We start from the raw sequence: 16,287 nt of genomic DNA, 5'->3' as shown, positions 1-16,287 counted from the left end.
TTCAGTTTGATCGGACCCAGCACGTTGTTGTCGATCTTCGGTCAAGAGGCCTTCAACGTCCTTTACTCCACATGCTCACGAGCGAAGTTTGGTATTGTCCGTTCTCCCCGGACGACGTCGATGTGGCCAAGTGGTGGCTGCTCTCGGACAATCACATGGCGACGGTGCTCTTCTTCTCAATTATCTTCCAGCAGCACACGGCCGCGTGGACATTCAGCTTCGGCTCGATCTACCGTCAGCCAATCTGACGCAATTACCTGCTCTTGGCCTTCTTCGCCGCTGTCGATGCTCTCGACCTGTACCTGATTCTTGGAGAGCCAAGCTCCCTCACCGACCAGTTCCGTATTTCGAGTAGCACGAACGTCGTCGGACTGCCGGACGTGGCGATGCCTATGAGTTTCCGTCTCAAATACTTTGCTATCATCATGGGGAACCTGTCCCCACCAGCATTCTGTCCGAGTACTTTGTGGTGCTGGGGCCTGTGCGGACATATTTCTGAGAGAGATTCCGATGCGAAAGTAGGCAAAAAGTGTGGTCCATCTGAGAATAGAGACGAATGTCGAGCTTTTTAAATCTGACGTAAGTTCTATGAAGGGCTTTCTTCCCGCGTGTAGTTTACTTGCAGTCTTCTAGATCCATGCGGCAGGTAGGAACGATCTTGTCCACTTGTGGCTATTGCCTCGTGACTTGATAAAGTTACTCAGTGTGGCTTCTCGTTGAGACAAAGGACCAAGAAACTCACGGAAGGTGGGCTCTGCAGTATCTTCCTGGTGCTTCGCCAGCATCGTCTCTCCGTTGTAGATATGACACGCAATCACCGACAGCAGTGGCAGATTTCGATCAAGACTCGAGCCAAGTGCCAGATGCGCATCGAGAAACTTGGTTGATGCACCAACGCGGCCGAGAGTTTCGCAAGCAAAGGCGAGATTCACGAAGCTAAAAAAACTGCATGCGGTTGTGTCTCCACGAGTCGTCGTCCAGAGCAGCTCCAGAATGTGGTCAGCTTCGCACTCCGACACCAGCAACACGTCGCCATTCGTGAACACCAACACGACATCAATCACTCGAAGGAACTCGTTCAAGCATCTCGCATCACTTCGCGTCTGGATTGTCGTGCAGAAATTGATCGTTCCGTAAATGTGGGTGCTGGTCCAGTCGAGATCTCCCATTTCTCTCGGAGAGATCGATCGACGTATGAATTTCGAGATCTCGAGCACTTGGACAGCTCCACTGAGGTCTCCAACTGACTTGGCCCTCAGGATTTTATCATACGCCCACCGCTTCTCTCTCGACGGAGAGCACTTTATCACTTGGAGTTCTCTTTCTTGTTGCACCTCCTCTTCAATCTGCAGCTCTCGCTCGCATTCATCGGTGTGGGACGTGATGCACACTTCATCGTCAAGGCCAAATACAAGCCCTCGACCACAGATCTCGTTGACCAGCTCATCAGCCGAGTCTTTGAAAGCCAATAGAGCCTTCGATCGAATCACTTGGGCCAACTTGTCAACGTGCAGCTTCTCTCGATACAACGTCTCAAGTTCCCAGTGTTCGTCGACCAGCTCTTTGTCTCGATTGAGCTGAGTCGTTCGGAAGTGGATCCCATTGCCAGCCCACTCGAGTAACCCACGCACCGCCTCCGTCTTAGTGTTATCCATGACCCAATTCAGCACATCGATTGCAGAAACGCTCGACAGCTCGCGTTGGCCACCAATCTGGAGAATACTCTGCGCAACCTCATCGAAGCTTGCAATCCAAAGACTCTGGCTGCATCCGAGCTGCCTCATGCGACCAGCTCCCTGCATCAGCTTGTCCTTGGTGAGTTTCGGTCCCAACGTCAATACAGCGGCGGCATCTGGAAGCAGCTTCATGTCGGAACCTCGTGAGCGAGCCTCGTCAAAGATGACGAACGTCTCCTTCTCCAACATCGACGACTTCTTCAGAGGCACCTCGATACGTCGAGCCTTCTCTGCGATCATCCAGCAGTTGTTCTCGTCCCGACTGTCGTAGTATGTCACGCCCGCGAATTCAAATTCACTCTGTTCAAGAAGGAACTTTGCTGCGTCGTGGTTTGCCACGCCAGCAAGTAGAGCCCCAGTGTCAATTAGAGCTTGTGCCTTCTTGTCCATGGCGAATAAAAGAACACTCTGCCATGGAATCGAAGAACGATCGGGGCTTGGATGAATCACCTCGTAGCTGTGAGTCACTTGCAGGATCTTGTCGATCATTTTTCCATTGGTGCCCAGCAACGAAGGCTCCTCTGGCTCACGCTGCGTCACTGAGAGAGGGAGGAGGCGGTGATTGTCGTTCGTTCCAGAGAATCCGATGTTGTTCGCTCCTGCAGCGAGATTCCACGCCGTTCTGGACAAACGTTGCGGGTACTGCTGTGTGTCCTTGGGAAATACGCACGTGTTGAGGTAAAAGTTGATGGCTCCCATAGAAAACCGATAGACCTGGCAGAGCGCTTCAAACTGCCGAGCATCGGCAAGACTGATGTGGCGTACATCACGCAAAGCCTTGCGAACTTCACCACTTAGACTCTCTTGAACCATTGATCGTACAACTGCTGCTGCTCCGAGATATCCAACCGCAACAACGTCTGAAACGTACTTCGAAGCTCCTTGTTAGTCAGGCCTCTGTGATAGTATCCCAGTAGTGTGAGAACGATGCAAACGTCAGGGTGGCTGAACTCTGATCTCTCTGAAGGCACATCAGCAGCACGGAATGGAATCGCGATTTTCTTCGGCCGTGAATGCGGGGGCGGAAGTCCGAAATTGACTCGATAGCGCTTCTCCAGACAGTGTTCGAGCACCCCAAACGCTACCAGTCCTCTCAACGCGAGCAACTGCGAAGTATAAGGTCTGAACTTGGACATGTGGGTACCAAGGGCTTGCTCCAAACTCACAGTCGACTCAGCTATCGCCCTCACAAGCGATTCTCGAGCTGCGGTCGAGCCAAAAGCGTTGAGCCACATCAATTCAAACGGAGCGCTGTCGATCAGATCCAGCACTAGAGCCCTCTTGAGCTCTTCTCGTCGTGATTTCGTACTCTCCACTACAGTGTTCAGCCGAGTTCCATCATAAGCACCTAAACGTGTTGAATAGTCTGGCGAGACACAGGAAACATGCGAAGCCTGAAGCACGGCAGCGACTCGAGAGCCAAGAGATCGATCCGCCACCACCCGTAAAAGCGCCTCTGCAGCCTTCCAACGCTCAACGCCACTACAAAGAGGGATTGGCGTGCCTACTGCATACACCACGTGATATTTGTGGTGAAGAAGAGCGTCGCACTCGTCCAGAACGTCGACAAACTGATCGCCGTCAAGAATTTCGTCGAGCACTTCAACGATTGGGCCTTCATTTCCCAACTCTAATCGCTTCAGCTCCAGTGACATGCGATGCTCGGGAGCCACCAACTGAACACCACCAAAACGCTTTAACTCTTCAAGGTTATCACGAATAAACTCGAGTCTGCGAGCATTCAAGTCGATCTGCCGGTGGAATGGCTGCTCGAACACACCCAAGTGCGCGCTGGATGCCGACAAATAGCGGTGCATGAAGTGCCGCGCCTCACTCAGTAAAGGACTCAAGAAATGCGCACGAATGACTCGAGGACAACGACGTAGCGTAAAATGCAGAAACAGCATCGGGAGAATCACGCGAGTCTTGCCACGACCCATGTTAAGCTGGCAGACGGTTCCGGGGCCATTGATGAGATGTTGCGCAATGACGAACTGCTCGTGGCGGATCTGAAGTCTCCCTTCCACCTCAAACGCCAACCAGTACGGGAATTCTACCGACTGCCACTGACGAATGTTCACGAGTTCATCTACCAGCTGAGCATCTGACAACTCGTCACCGCGCGTAGCCTTCCAGATTAGCCTCTCCAGTTTGTCTTCTAAAACGCACAACTCCATGTACTTGAGAACTGCTTTCTTGAATTCTTCTCTAGACTCCTCGCTCAACTTTGGCGTAAAAGTATGCTGCGTTTCCTCATCAAATCCACACTGGACTATATCAGTTACCGTAAGTATCGGCAAATAGTTAGCGAGAGCGAGAAGTTGATCACGCGTACTGCTTGTAGCCTTAGAATAAGATTCCCTTAAGTATGATTCCATCTCGAAGCGGCGGCTTGATACCTCACTGAGCAGCGACGTAAATGATCCGACCAGCTCTTTCGGTGACGTCATGAGCGTCGGTTCGACTTGGGAATGGAAATTTTCCCAGCTCATCTGTAGCTCATCTAGCATCCCTTTGCTCATGGCGTTTACTGTATCGGTATTTAGCGGCAGCTGGGGGGCATCTTTCGCTGTTACCGTCTCGATCCGAAGAAAAAACTTCAGCTTCGCCTCGACAGACTTGACGTAATCATCAGCCACTGGGGATGGCCGACACGACACAATTTCTATCGCGGGAACAGGAACAGACGCGTGCTGCACGTATCCAAGCACGAATTCCTCTTCGTTACTTCGAAACTGAGAACGTAACGGGTTACGCTGGACTCGCTGCATACACATAACATCGTACTCTGTTTCTTCGTCAATGCAAGCCATCGCAGTATTCATCACCTGTGTGTGACCAAAGAGGAATCCAAGACGGTTCGCCTCTCGAAGCAGCGCCACAGCCAAAATCTTCACTGCTGGTTCGCGATAACTCAACTTATAGATCGTGAACAAAGTATCCCTCTCAAAAGATGAATATGGTCGACTCGATCGACACGCTCGTAGCATTTGTACAGCTGCCTCCGCTCCTGTCATCTGCAGGCGTTTGCTTGGAGCGTTTGTCCCTGCTCGAGTACATACAGCACCTAGCTGCAGTCTCGCAGCGATCGTCTCCGTTTCAAAAGTCTTCAAGCGCCGATGGACGTCATAGCAATGTACATCCACGCGACTATCCGCCGTCTTGGAGATTGTGATTTCAACCGTCCCGTCAGATTCACCCACACCGCCAACGGGAAGGAGCATCCGGAGTTCGGACTGAGCTGTATGGGACTTGTCCTGAAGTTCCAGCAGTAGATACCGACTGAATCTTGGAAGAAAATCATCGAACTGCTGGCTTGTCGCCAAGATGTAGCCTTTGTGCTCCACGGATTCGAGTTCCATGTTGCTGTTCAAGGCAAACGTAAGTTTGAACCGAGGTAACTCGATCTTCAGAATACCTTCAGGAGATCTCAGCGGATGAAGGAATTTCACTGCTTCGAACTTTGTCAGAATCTTGAAAATGCTCAACAGCGGGCCATCTCTCTGAACAAACTGGTCATAGTCGTCAAGATGGCTCAAGAGTTGATCGCATGGACGCTTGGTGTCGCTGAATGGCACTTTGTAGCATCGGAGAGAGCCACCTTCGCCAAATGTAGCCATAAAAAACACTTCGTGACATTTCGCCTCCTTTGGTCGGAAGAGTACACAGTTCTCTTCCACCCAGTACCAGTGTGAATACAATTTCCGTAGCTGAGCTGGGAGCAGATACCTCAATGCGTTTACCCAACTGGTAGTGCATAGCTGAAGTGTACTGGTGATCTCTCCACAAGAGTCTACGCTTAGTTCTTGGACAAAAAGCTCTTGATCCAATGCGAAATCATACAACCGACCACAATACGTTCGTTCCGTTCGGAGCACGCCGTTCGTAGAGAATACTTCAAAGTTGCTGGGCCCAAACAAACTCTGAAATCTTTCATGCCGACGAATGTCGACTGGGAGGCCTCCAGGTGCGTAGCCATCTGTCAGAACGACGCCCGTGAACAAGTTAATCGCGTAATGAGTATCCATCCGTGTGTCGATCGCTTCGAAGCAGCATCCGAACTGCTCACCATTTGTCGACAATTCGCTAAACTGCTTCCACTCCAGTCTCTCTGGTGACGTTGCACTCACCAAACGCATTAAACCAGTAAGCACTGTATCAATGCCACTATTCTTCACGTAAGCAACCAGCTCTGCAATCCGACGAGACATCATCTCAACGATCTTGCTCTCCGTGCGAAGCATCTGATCGTTGGACCTCAGATTAATACTCGCACACAGGAAAGAAGTACGAAATAGCACAATCAGCTCACAAACTTCTTGAGCTGCTTCGTCGTCCCATGGTCCCAGACTGTAAGCCAGCACAGCGAAGCCATAAAGTACGCACTCCTTTCGGCGGATTCTAGCGATTCGATCAGGCGACGATTCCTCCTTGTACTCCGAGCGCGTTTCTTCCGCCCAACGCCGCGTCATTCCACCAAACATCTTCACAATTTGCCGTGCATTGTTCGAATACTGCAACGCAAAGCCTGCAAGCTCGCTGAGAAGCGGCACATTCTCAAAATTGCGCCGAGTCTGTTCAAGTTTGTCCGTAATACTCGCAAGCGTAGCACAGAACGTGTCTAGACCCTCGTTACCACTAAGCATGTCGGTTTTCCACAGCAGTTGAGGGTTCACTTCGTCAGTGAGAGATCCAACTTGGTACAGTGACTGCCGCACAATGGTTGCCACGCAAGCGTTCGACCACGGAAGGTTGTCTTCAAGAAGAGCCCACTGCAACTTTCGATATTGCTGGTTCGGGAATGCACGCAATGACCCCAGAGCAATGAAAGCGCTCTTCTCAAAATCGTCCGGCTGCTGGTGTAAGTTTGCGTAGCTTAAATTTCCTCGTGTATCGCTCTGACCAGGCCAATTATTCATCCACTGAAAGTCGCGGAATCCTCCAGGCATCGGCTCAACGAAGCTATTAATCACACTGGCCTCTGTGGCTGCAAACGGGTCAATCTTGATGCCACTTGAGTCCATCCACGTAAGAGCTGTACCGTACAAGGTAGGATTCCAGACACATTCAACGCTGTACTGCTGAAGATTGTGTAAGTCATCCACCGACTGGGGTCCCAAAGAATGTGGGTTGGAGTACGGAGCAAGGGTGGGCGTGAACACGTTGCTGGTTGCGTTAAGAGCTTGAGATGGCGCGAAGTGGGAGTGAAACTGCTGCCATGTCGTAGGACTCAGCGCTGGTAATCTTGTCATTTCAGACGTTGCCTCAGCTGGGGCGAGAGCTCGCTGCGCTGTTAAACACAGGCTACCCAATATTTCGAGATTGCGCGGCATGGTCAGCATGAAAATCACTTGAATCGCATCGTTCGTTGCTGGAGGAAGCGGCCGTACCAAAAATCGGGGAGCAGCGAGTACTCTACTAAGCGCTGCTTCCTTGTTTCTGATGTCAGATTTAATCCGCTGAATATCTCTTTCCAGTTGGTTTTTAACAGCGCTCTGCGGGTACCCCCCGTAGTAGTAGCTATTATTGCGACAAATGCGAGCATATTCCTGGCTTAGCCGCTCCTCCTCACTTGCAAGCTGCTGCCGCTTCGTCACTAAATCCTGTTTCTGCAAATTAATATGTGCCCGTAATTGAGCGGCTTCTGTTTTCTTTAACTCGATCAGACCCCACTGCCCCCTCACGTGCGAGTCCCAAATTTCAACCTCACGATTGTAAACTTCCACCACGCTGGAGCTACTCAGTCCAAATCGCAGTCCAAAATCAAACGTCGGTGTCTGGTTGGTCGAGTGAAATAGTGGGGCTCCTCTGGTTGCCTCATTCCAGCGACGAATGTACGTGGCGACACGCTGGAGTGCAGAAATAGCAGCCTGATCACGAAGAACTGCCACCTTTAGGTCTCTCCAATCTAACGCGATGTTGTACTCCGCACACAGCGGCACTTCATGAACACAAATCTGGTGAACGAGACAAAACGCAATCCACACGACCAGCATCTCTCGACTACGCTGCTCCACACCCAAGACAGAAGTCAACCGCGGAAGTTGACGCCACTGCCTCACACGCTGTTGGTACTGGGTCACAAGTATTTGAATACTTTCCAAGCTGACACTAGCTCCTTGGCCACAGGTACTGCCATTCAACAGCTGAGCCTTTTCAACCATAAACGCTTCAAACGTCCGAAGCGTCAGAATACACTTGTAGGCAGCTGGACACTCATTCGAATTCTCCCACTGAAGCAGCTCAGCAAAAGTGCTCGATACTCCATCTAAGATAAAGCATCCCTCCAAATTGCTCCACGCTCGTTGGTGCCGCTCCTCGGTGCTTTCACTATTGTCTGAATCCTCGAGTCGCTTTGGTGATTCGATCTTCATTTCGCAACTTAGCGTGTTAAGTAGCCCCAACATCGCGGCATCGGGCAAAACAAATCGTGCTGCAGTCTGGCGATTCAAAGCGTCAACAAACTCTTCAATTCTGGAGCGCAGTGCAGCACACTGGTCCTTAATCGGCGACACTTGATACTTGCATTCCAAAAGTTCAACCGTATTCTGAACAACAACCTGGAGCATGTAGAACAAGTCATCCACACGGGCACATCCTTCCTCCAGGTTAATGTTGTCACGGCAGAAGACACTCCCAGTTTTGTCCACTGCTTCTTGAAGCAACTTAAGCTTCATCGCGACCATCGTCTTTCGAAACAAACCTCGTTCACAGCTGAGACTGCGAGCAACGACTTCTTGGACAAGAGCCCAGCAGGTATCTCGTGCTCGTCCTCCCGTGTGTTGCCCCACATCAGTTGTGCCTCCTTGCGCAGCGAAGCTGACGTCGCCAATACCTTGAGTGTTCCCCATTAGCGAATCCACAGTACGCTTCACGACAGCAGAGATGAACTGCGGCGTCTTTTGATGTCCCAACTCGTTTGTTGCTGCACTTCTCTCTGATCCTCTATTGCTCTGGGCTTTTCGTAGCTCTGTAGCAAATACAGTCGAGAACTTTATCTCCAATTCTGTATCCAGAACTGCGCAGCACTGGGGAGTATGCGGACTGTACGTCGAAGGAACTGCGCTGTGCACACATTGTCCAGTCGGCAAGAAATGAAGAGAGCGCTCCCAGCCGTCAATAGAAACTACTTGAAGTGCGACGTCCACCGCATTTTTCTGGCTTCGCTGCAATACGCAGCCATACTTGGGCAGCCACGGGTCATACCACACGTCACCTCTCTTGTGTCTGCCACCCGAAGCTGTAAGACGTCGAGACGCCTGCCGCAATACTTCCACTTCGTGCACAGTAAACGCAGAGGCCGGAAAAGATCGATCGTCCGTAAGAGGCTTCACACGACCACACTTTAGGCCTGGTGCATCAACTGCCTCCACGCTCGCTACGAATCCAGTAAACAACTTCACGAGCTCGTTGCACACTGTCGCTTCCTGGCGGTCGCTTGGGGTCTTGTGTTTGAAGCGGAAAACTGCGTTGAGTACTTCGATATCGTCCATCCCCTTCCGTATTGACACAGCTATTGGTACTCACGTTTCTCTTCTTCCTTGCTTTGAGGTAAATTGAAAACTGAGCTACATGCTTCTCGTTCGGATATCCTGCCGTCCTGTTTTATGAATTCGTCCACCGTTAGCATGCAAACTTCCCTTTGTCTATAGACAGCGGACTCATGTCGACAATCCCGTTAGCTCTATTGGGTATTGGATGAAGTCCTGGCATGTTTTCGCCCGTTAGATCCGCGAAGGTTTCTCCACGCCATGGGTTTCTTCGGTTAGCTGGCTGTTAGGTGGACCAGGGGTCCCCTTCGCCTGTCGTTGTCCCACGTCAGACGCCCCCAAGGGCTCGTCAGTGAGTTGATTGAGCAGCGAGTGACTAGCTCGAGAGAACGTGACCTTCTGGCGTGCGCCGCTAGCGACCTGGTGACCGCATTCAAACTGTCACCGATTGGGTGAATCAAGTTGAAGTAAATAGCCAATCAAAGCACTAATATTCAATCCAAACTGCTCTTAACTGCTTTTGCAGCACAGGGACCTATTTGAAATTTGCCAAGATGCTAGCCAGGTGCCGCGCAGCTTTCAAGGCCTCCCCCGCTTCTGGCGTCTCTCATTCTGCTGCTGCGGGTGTCTACTACCGAAATGTGCGCTGGATGGGTCGTGGTCCCACAATCCAAGGCAAGAAGAACGCCACCGATGCGGTACGACAGTCCCAAACTCTGCAGCAATTGACAGTCGTGAGCATCTGACGGACGTTGTGTTCCACTGCAGAAGCGCACAGCCACTAACGCCAAATTAGCGCGGGAGATTATGGTCATTTCCAACTGTAAGACTCGACGGCAATAGACTGGGTGTGCTCTACATGTGGATGATAAATACTGACGGCGCCGGCTGATGAATCATGTCTGCAGTGGTGGGAGGCGATGCGAACAACGTGGTACGTTAATGGAATAGGACGCTACTGTGCAAATTGAATGTTTATCATTTATTGTGTATTGGCTGTTGATGGCAGCGTCTTGTGGCAGCAGTGAACAAGGCCAAGGCGGCGAATATGCCCAAGGACAAGATCGAGGCGGCGATCAAGCGTGGCGTCGAAGGCAAAGACGGTATTGTCATAACTATTGGGTGGTGGTTATGGGGCCAAGCTTACTGAAAAAGTATGTGTGATTTACGCTGATTTTTCAGGAAGCAATGCGGAGACTGTACTGTACGAAGCCACGGGTCCAGCTGGAAGCGCACTGATGGTGAGGGGGGGCGGTGCGAGCTCGTTGACAGCAAAGATGCTCACCGTTTTGCTTTTATTCTTGTCTGTAGATTGAGACGCTAACGGACAACAAGCGCCGAACAGCTCCCGCGCTGCGTCACATTCTGGGCAAAAACAGCGGCGCTCTGGGCACAAACGGTTCAGTCGCCTGGATGTTCGAACGCAAGGGCTACCTCGAGGTACTGTGCGATCCTGATAGCTGTCATCTGTAATGTAAGCTCATCAGTGTGTTGTCTACAGATCGAACTCCCATCGGGCGATGGAGACAAGCCCGAGATGGACGAAGACACGCTCATGGAGATCGCGGTATGTGACTCAAGAATTGCTGTCTCCTTGCCGGGTTGGCTTCTGACCTCAGCTGTTGTATGTCTAGCTCGAGGCTGGTGCTGACGATGTGGAGATGCGTGAGGGTCTGGCACAAGTTACGTGTGATCCCAGTGAGCTGGCTGCCGTACGCAAAGGCTTTACTGAGGCTGGACTGGAGCCAGCGATCTCCGAGCTTATCTACAACCCGAAGGAGTTCCTAGATTTAGAGGGAGAGCAGCGTGATACCTTCGACAAACTCATTGACGCTCTCAACGAAGACGAAGACGTCAACCAGATCCACCACAACGTCAACGAGTAAGACCCAGCTACTCGTTTACCAGCAGCACCGCGAAAAGAGAACGGAAGACCAAAGAAAAAAATTCAATTAATGTGCGGCCAAGCAAGCAGACGTCCAGCTCTCGTCTTTCCGCTCTGCTTTACTCCAAATAGATACGCTACTTGCTACCCGCTCAACACGGCGGGTATCTCTGTGCCCCTAGAGATCCGAGAATGACATACGCTTGTCGTTGTTGAGCTGCGAGAACGTCAGTGGGTCATCCTGTGCGTTTTCGTTCGCCGCTCCAGCGTCGTCTATTGATGGTGGTGACGGGAAACCGTGTGCAATGGTCTGAAGCTCCTCTGCTGGGAGCTCCAACGGCTCCATCGGGAATGCAGCAACAACATCTTCAGCGTGCACAACATCGCGCTTACTCACTAACTGCACAGCATCCACGATCTCATCTGGGCTGTTGTAGCCGTCGTCTTCATCCTCCGACTCGACCTCAAACTCCCGGACGAGCACGTCTGTGTTAAAGCGAATGTGTCGACCGAGAGCTCGCCATTTCTTCTTTTTCTGAAGCTCATTTTGGGCTGCCAGTGACATGTACTCGTCCCTGAACTCGAGCGGAATTCGGTTGCGAGCCTCGCGGATTTTCTGTGCAAGGTCTGCCGCCTTCTGCTCCTCTACCGTCAGACGAGCATGTCTTGCAGCACGCTTACGATTTACCAATCCACTGGCCCCTGAGCGCCTTGAAAGCTGGCCCTTGAACCCTCCCACAAACTCTGCCACGCTCGCTGCACCTGAAGACACTCGAACACGTCCAGCGAAGTCGGGAGCATTCACGTCCGGGAAGTCTTCATCAGCTGCAGCAGCGTCACCATGCGCCTCGTCGTGTTCGTGTTCATAGTCCTCGTCGCTTTCTCCTTCATCGTCCGATTTCGAGTGAACTTTATCCACATCGCGCACGTTCTGGAATGAGCGACACAGCGGGTTGTCGTCCTCGTCATACTCATCAAACGCCAGCGGTGGGGCCTGTAAGTCCTTCTTGGGTTGAAGTCGGGGAAGCGTCTTAATCGGAGCACTCGCAGCACCACTGGAACTGGCCGAACTAGCGCCACTCACCAAGCTGCTGCCACTCGAGACGCTGTCACTGGTCGTTTCCGTCGCCAGCAAGTCTGTTCTCGCCTGTTGAGCGCATTGCATCCCATTCGAGTCGAGTAGTCGGACAGCTGTGGGCTGCTGGGCTTCCTGCACTTGCAGCATGTTGTTCTTGGGTGCGGGCACTTCCCAACTCGAGTCGGCGCGGTTCCTGTCCACTGTGTCCGGGTCCAACATGGGAAATTCATTGTCGATATTCTGGTGAACCGTTGAGTCGTGTGTGGCTAGCACAGTTGTATCCTGTTCCTGCACGGCCTTCAAGTCGCTGGCTGATCCTTTTTTCTTCTTGCCCATGTGGAAACCCTTAAACTCCAGCAGCGATATCGAGCCTTTCTTAGCGTCAACTTCAGCAGCCTGTTCACACGCTGCTGCTCGTGCCGATGTGGCTGCATCTGCCCCCACGAAGTCCGATCTCCTCGACTGTTGCTGATGGTTCCATCCCCCAGACTGTAAAAAGTCCAAATCTGATCGTCGTCCTTTCGGTCCGACGTTTTTAGGCGTTTGTTTGAGGAAGATCTGGCCAATTGTCGAGTTCTCGAAGTATTTGTTACCGTCCGAGGCAGCCACGTACGGTGTTCCATCCGCTGCGTGTTCCACCACATAAGTTACATTAGGCTGAGGTGGGGTCGTGTCCACGATGTTGTTCAGCGCCTGCGTCTTGCCAGTCATTACCTCAGTTATCACACTGGAGAGGGACGAAACGGCAGGCGCGGGGCGGGAGGCGCCGGGTAGTGCCGGTCGGTACTCGTCTCGGTCTTGGGCCTCGTTCTCCTCGTCCTTGGGGGCTGCAGCTCTACGCGCGCGACGACGGGAGAACGACAGCTCGTACGTGGTCTGACCAGGCTTAACGAAACGCCGACGGGGCCGCACACGCGCAGGTGGGCTGGGAAATCCGTCCACGGGGTCCAGTTCGTCTACGTCTTCGTCCACGTCGTCGTCCTCCTTGTCTGTGTCGCTGCTGGCCATGGGACTGCGTACTACACGAGTCGTACGGTCCGCTCGGCGGCGGTCGGCGTCGTGCATCAGCGAGTTCATCGCCAGCATGCGCATGGCCACCGTCGACGGCTATTGACCCCCGCGGAGGAATAAATAGCGAAAAGTCTACTGTACTTCCGCGTCGGGCTTCTCGCTGTTTGGCGTTTTGTTGCAGTGTGTGGTGGCAGGCAAGTTTTAGCCCAAGATTTGAGGAGTCGCTTACGCAACCGACTGTGGAACTGGTTTTTTGAAGAGAGGGAGTGCTGGTGATTGATGAAACTGGAGTTTTATAAGAGCATGACGGGCACACGAGCTGGATGCTGAACGACAGTCTACAGCGGCCGCAAAGGACCGATGTGTCTGAAGCGATGCACGCTTGTAGAAATCGTTGCAACAGGCTGTGGAGGAGGCGAAGGCAGCGATCGGCCACTGGAGTTTGCCTGCTTCCTGCGTGCTATTAACATGGCAAAAGACCAAACTCGCATTCGTCAGCAAACTAAGCGTTACTGTATTGTACTGTGGCCCGAACAACTTCAAAAAAAGGGCGTCGTCATGGCATCGTACAGGCAGTACATGTACGACGATCGATCGGAATAACATGACCCCCACGCTCAACGCTGTGCGCTTTGAAAGGCCGCTCAAGCCTTTGGCCAAGGACCATTGTAAAGGTGGTTCCGGTACAAGTACATGTAAAGCTAGACGCTTTGCACTGCACTTGTAAGCTGCACCGACGCAAATTTCAGTCAGACATTTGCCGGGAAAGCCCTGGCCCAGGACGTTTTATGAATCGAGTGCCACTGAATTCCATTTGACGTGAGGTTGGACTCGAAAGTCATCAGCATTACTAAATCAGCCATTGTATTACTAAGTATTTGATCTCCATGTACATGTACTTCGAAATACTTATGTTCCTTTGCGCCAAAGCAAAGCATTGAGCGCATTGGACCGATCCCGCAGCCCTCTACTTCGTCGGCTAAATGACGCCAATTAAGGTCATTCTGGGCACTTGCCCACCGGACAGATTTTGACAGAATTTCACTTCTTTCCACTGGTGCGAAAATCCGAGAAGTGCTACTTCTGTCGGGGCCTCCGACAAATTTCTAGGCTGGCTATTCACTAAGGTTGTTTCAGAACATGTCATCTAGCCGCGCTCTGGACGAAACGGCAGGCTACAGCAGATGAAGTCTGTCCTGGACGGTTAAGCCGATATCTGTACGCGTTCGCAGATTTTACGCCAGTGAACGCAGTAATTTTTAAAATATTTGAAAAATAAAGCTCGCTTCTTACACTATTTTAGTCTTATTGAAACCACATGTTCGCAAGTTGCGGACATGCGAATCGCAACTGTACATTTACTTGATTTTTGTAACATTGGTACTGCTCCCCCTCTGTTATCATACAACAGTACTTCAAAGAACTTTTCTAGTATAATATTTCACAATTCCTTCACTGGTGCAACCTCTCTCTCAGTCAACCTTCGCGTCACCTGATGGCTTCTCGCCACAACTCGCTTGCTTGGCCATGAGCGCTCCTCCGCCGCCTCCGTCCGCTGCCGGTGCCTCAACACAGACGACGCCCGTATCCCCACCGCGCAACGGAATGAGCAAGGAGGACGTGGTGGGCCAGGAGCTGATTCAGTGGCTCGAGACCAACGGCGCCGACTCGAAGAAGCTGACGCTGCAGGAATATGCGCCCGAAGTACGCGGCGTGCACAGTCGTAAAGTATTGGTTCCTGGCGAGCGCATCCTCGTGATACCCAAGAAATGCCTCATCACGGTGGAAATGGGCAAGCAGACGGACATCGGGCGCAAGCTTCTGGCCCGTAACGTGGACTTTGTGGCGCCCAAGCACATTTTCCTCATGATGTTCCTGCTCACGGACATGGAGCACGTGGAAACGTCTTTCTTCCGCAATTATTACAGCACACTGCCCTCCACACTCAGTAATATGCCCATCTTCTGGTCCGAGGAGGAACTAAGCTGGCTCAAGGGCTCGTACATCATCCAGCAGATCCAGGAGCGCAAGGCTGCTATCCGCAAGGACTACGACGTTATCTGCCGGGTGCGTACGATTGATTGGCTGTCAAATTGATCTTGACTCTTGCTGATTTTTGCATTTTGTTGCTGCAGGTGGACCCATCGTTCGCGCGGTTCTCGCTCGACCGCTTCAGTTGGGCGCGTATGATTGTCTGTAGTCGTAACTTCGGCCTGACAATCGATGGAGTGAAGACGGCGGCACTCGTGCCGTTTGCAGACATGCTGAACCACTACCGTCCACGTGAGACGAGCTGGACCTTCGACCAGAGCATCGATGCGTTCACCATTACGTCGCTAGGAACGATCGGCACAGGCGCTCAAGTTTACGACTCGTATGGCAAGAAGTGCAACCACCGTTTCCTACTCAACTATGGCTTTGCCGTCGAGGACAACACGGAGGAGGACGGTCGCAACCCGAACGAGGTGCTCATCGATTTTCAGTTGTCGCCTGCCGACGGTCAGCTGTTCTACGACAAGCGAGCGTACCTGCACGAGAGCGGCATCTACACTATGGACGCTCGACTGAGCTGCTCGCACTCGGATGCCAACACACGCGAGGGATTTAGCTTTGCCCGTCTGATTGTTGCCACTGAAGAGGAATTCTCCACGATGAAGATGAAGAGTCCTGCGCACTCGTCTCCGCCCATTTCGTTCGACAACGAGATCCGTGCACTTGAGTATCTACGCAACCTGATGACCCATCAGCTCAGTCTGTACGACACGACTATCGAAGAGGACAATGAACTTCTGGCCTCAAAGCAGTACCCGCTGTTCTCGAACCGCATCCAGGCTCTGTTCTTCATCCGGGGCGAGAAGCAAGTGTGCCGATACTTCCAGGAGCTAGCAGACAAGGTCATCCCGCTCTTCAGCTTGCCACTGGCGGAGTGCCGTGAGGAACTGCAGCGCAGTTTCGATGGAGATGGCGATATCGACCGCTACGCGCAGGACGTCATCGCCTATTTAGTCACGCAAGTGTACCGCGAGAGCTAGTGCTCGCTCACTCGATGGAAGCTTTGGACGTTGTTCTTTGGCGGGCCAAGCGCGC

At 52.2% G+C, this 16,287-nt stretch overlaps 4 protein-coding genes across 4 annotated transcripts; 2 read left to right on the top strand and 2 right to left on the bottom strand.

Annotated features, from left to right (window-relative positions):
• Positions 1–629: 629 nt before the first annotated feature.
• Positions 630–7,078, bottom strand: PITG_17603 (uncharacterized protein; the record flags this gene model as incomplete). The annotated part of the gene is made up of 3 exons (XM_002896436.1): positions 630–2,487; positions 2,547–6,809; positions 6,948–7,078. 3 exons carry the CDS (start codon positions 7,076–7,078, stop codon positions 630–632), a joined length of 6,252 nt encoding a protein of 2,083 aa, XP_002896482.1.
• A 2,798-nt stretch (positions 7,079–9,876) lies between these two features.
• Positions 9,877–11,112, top strand: PITG_17602 (uncharacterized protein; the record flags this gene model as incomplete). Its single annotated transcript, XM_002896435.1, has 8 exons — positions 9,877–9,924; positions 9,995–10,049; positions 10,135–10,160; positions 10,236–10,329; positions 10,409–10,467; positions 10,538–10,666; positions 10,728–10,793; positions 10,861–11,112. 8 exons carry the CDS (start codon positions 9,877–9,879, stop codon positions 11,110–11,112), a joined length of 729 nt encoding a protein of 242 aa, XP_002896481.1.
• A 177-nt stretch (positions 11,113–11,289) lies between these two features.
• On the bottom strand, positions 11,290–13,360 carry PITG_17601 (uncharacterized protein; the record flags this gene model as incomplete). The annotated part of the gene is made up of 1 exon (XM_002896434.1): positions 11,290–13,360. The coding sequence occupies one exon, from the start codon at positions 13,279–13,281 to the stop codon at positions 11,290–11,292; it is 1,992 nt and encodes a 663-aa protein (XP_002896480.1).
• A 1,367-nt stretch (positions 13,361–14,727) lies between these two features.
• PITG_17600 (uncharacterized protein) lies at positions 14,728–16,232 on the top strand (the record flags this gene model as incomplete). The annotated part of the gene is made up of 2 exons (XM_002896433.1): positions 14,728–15,267; positions 15,336–16,232. The coding sequence occupies 2 exons, from the start codon at positions 14,728–14,730 to the stop codon at positions 16,230–16,232; spliced, it is 1,437 nt and encodes a 478-aa protein (XP_002896479.1).
• Positions 16,233–16,287: the final 55 nt, after the last annotated feature.

The sequence above is a fragment of the Phytophthora infestans genome, genomic scaffold (genome assembly GCF_000142945.1).
Source record: "Phytophthora infestans T30-4 supercont1.60 genomic scaffold, whole genome shotgun sequence".
In the NCBI taxonomy this organism is placed as follows: domain Eukaryota; phylum Oomycota; class Peronosporomycetes; order Peronosporales; family Peronosporaceae; genus Phytophthora; species Phytophthora infestans.
Note: the sequence above shows the minus strand (reverse complement) of the source record. Positions and strands in the feature narration are given on the sequence as shown.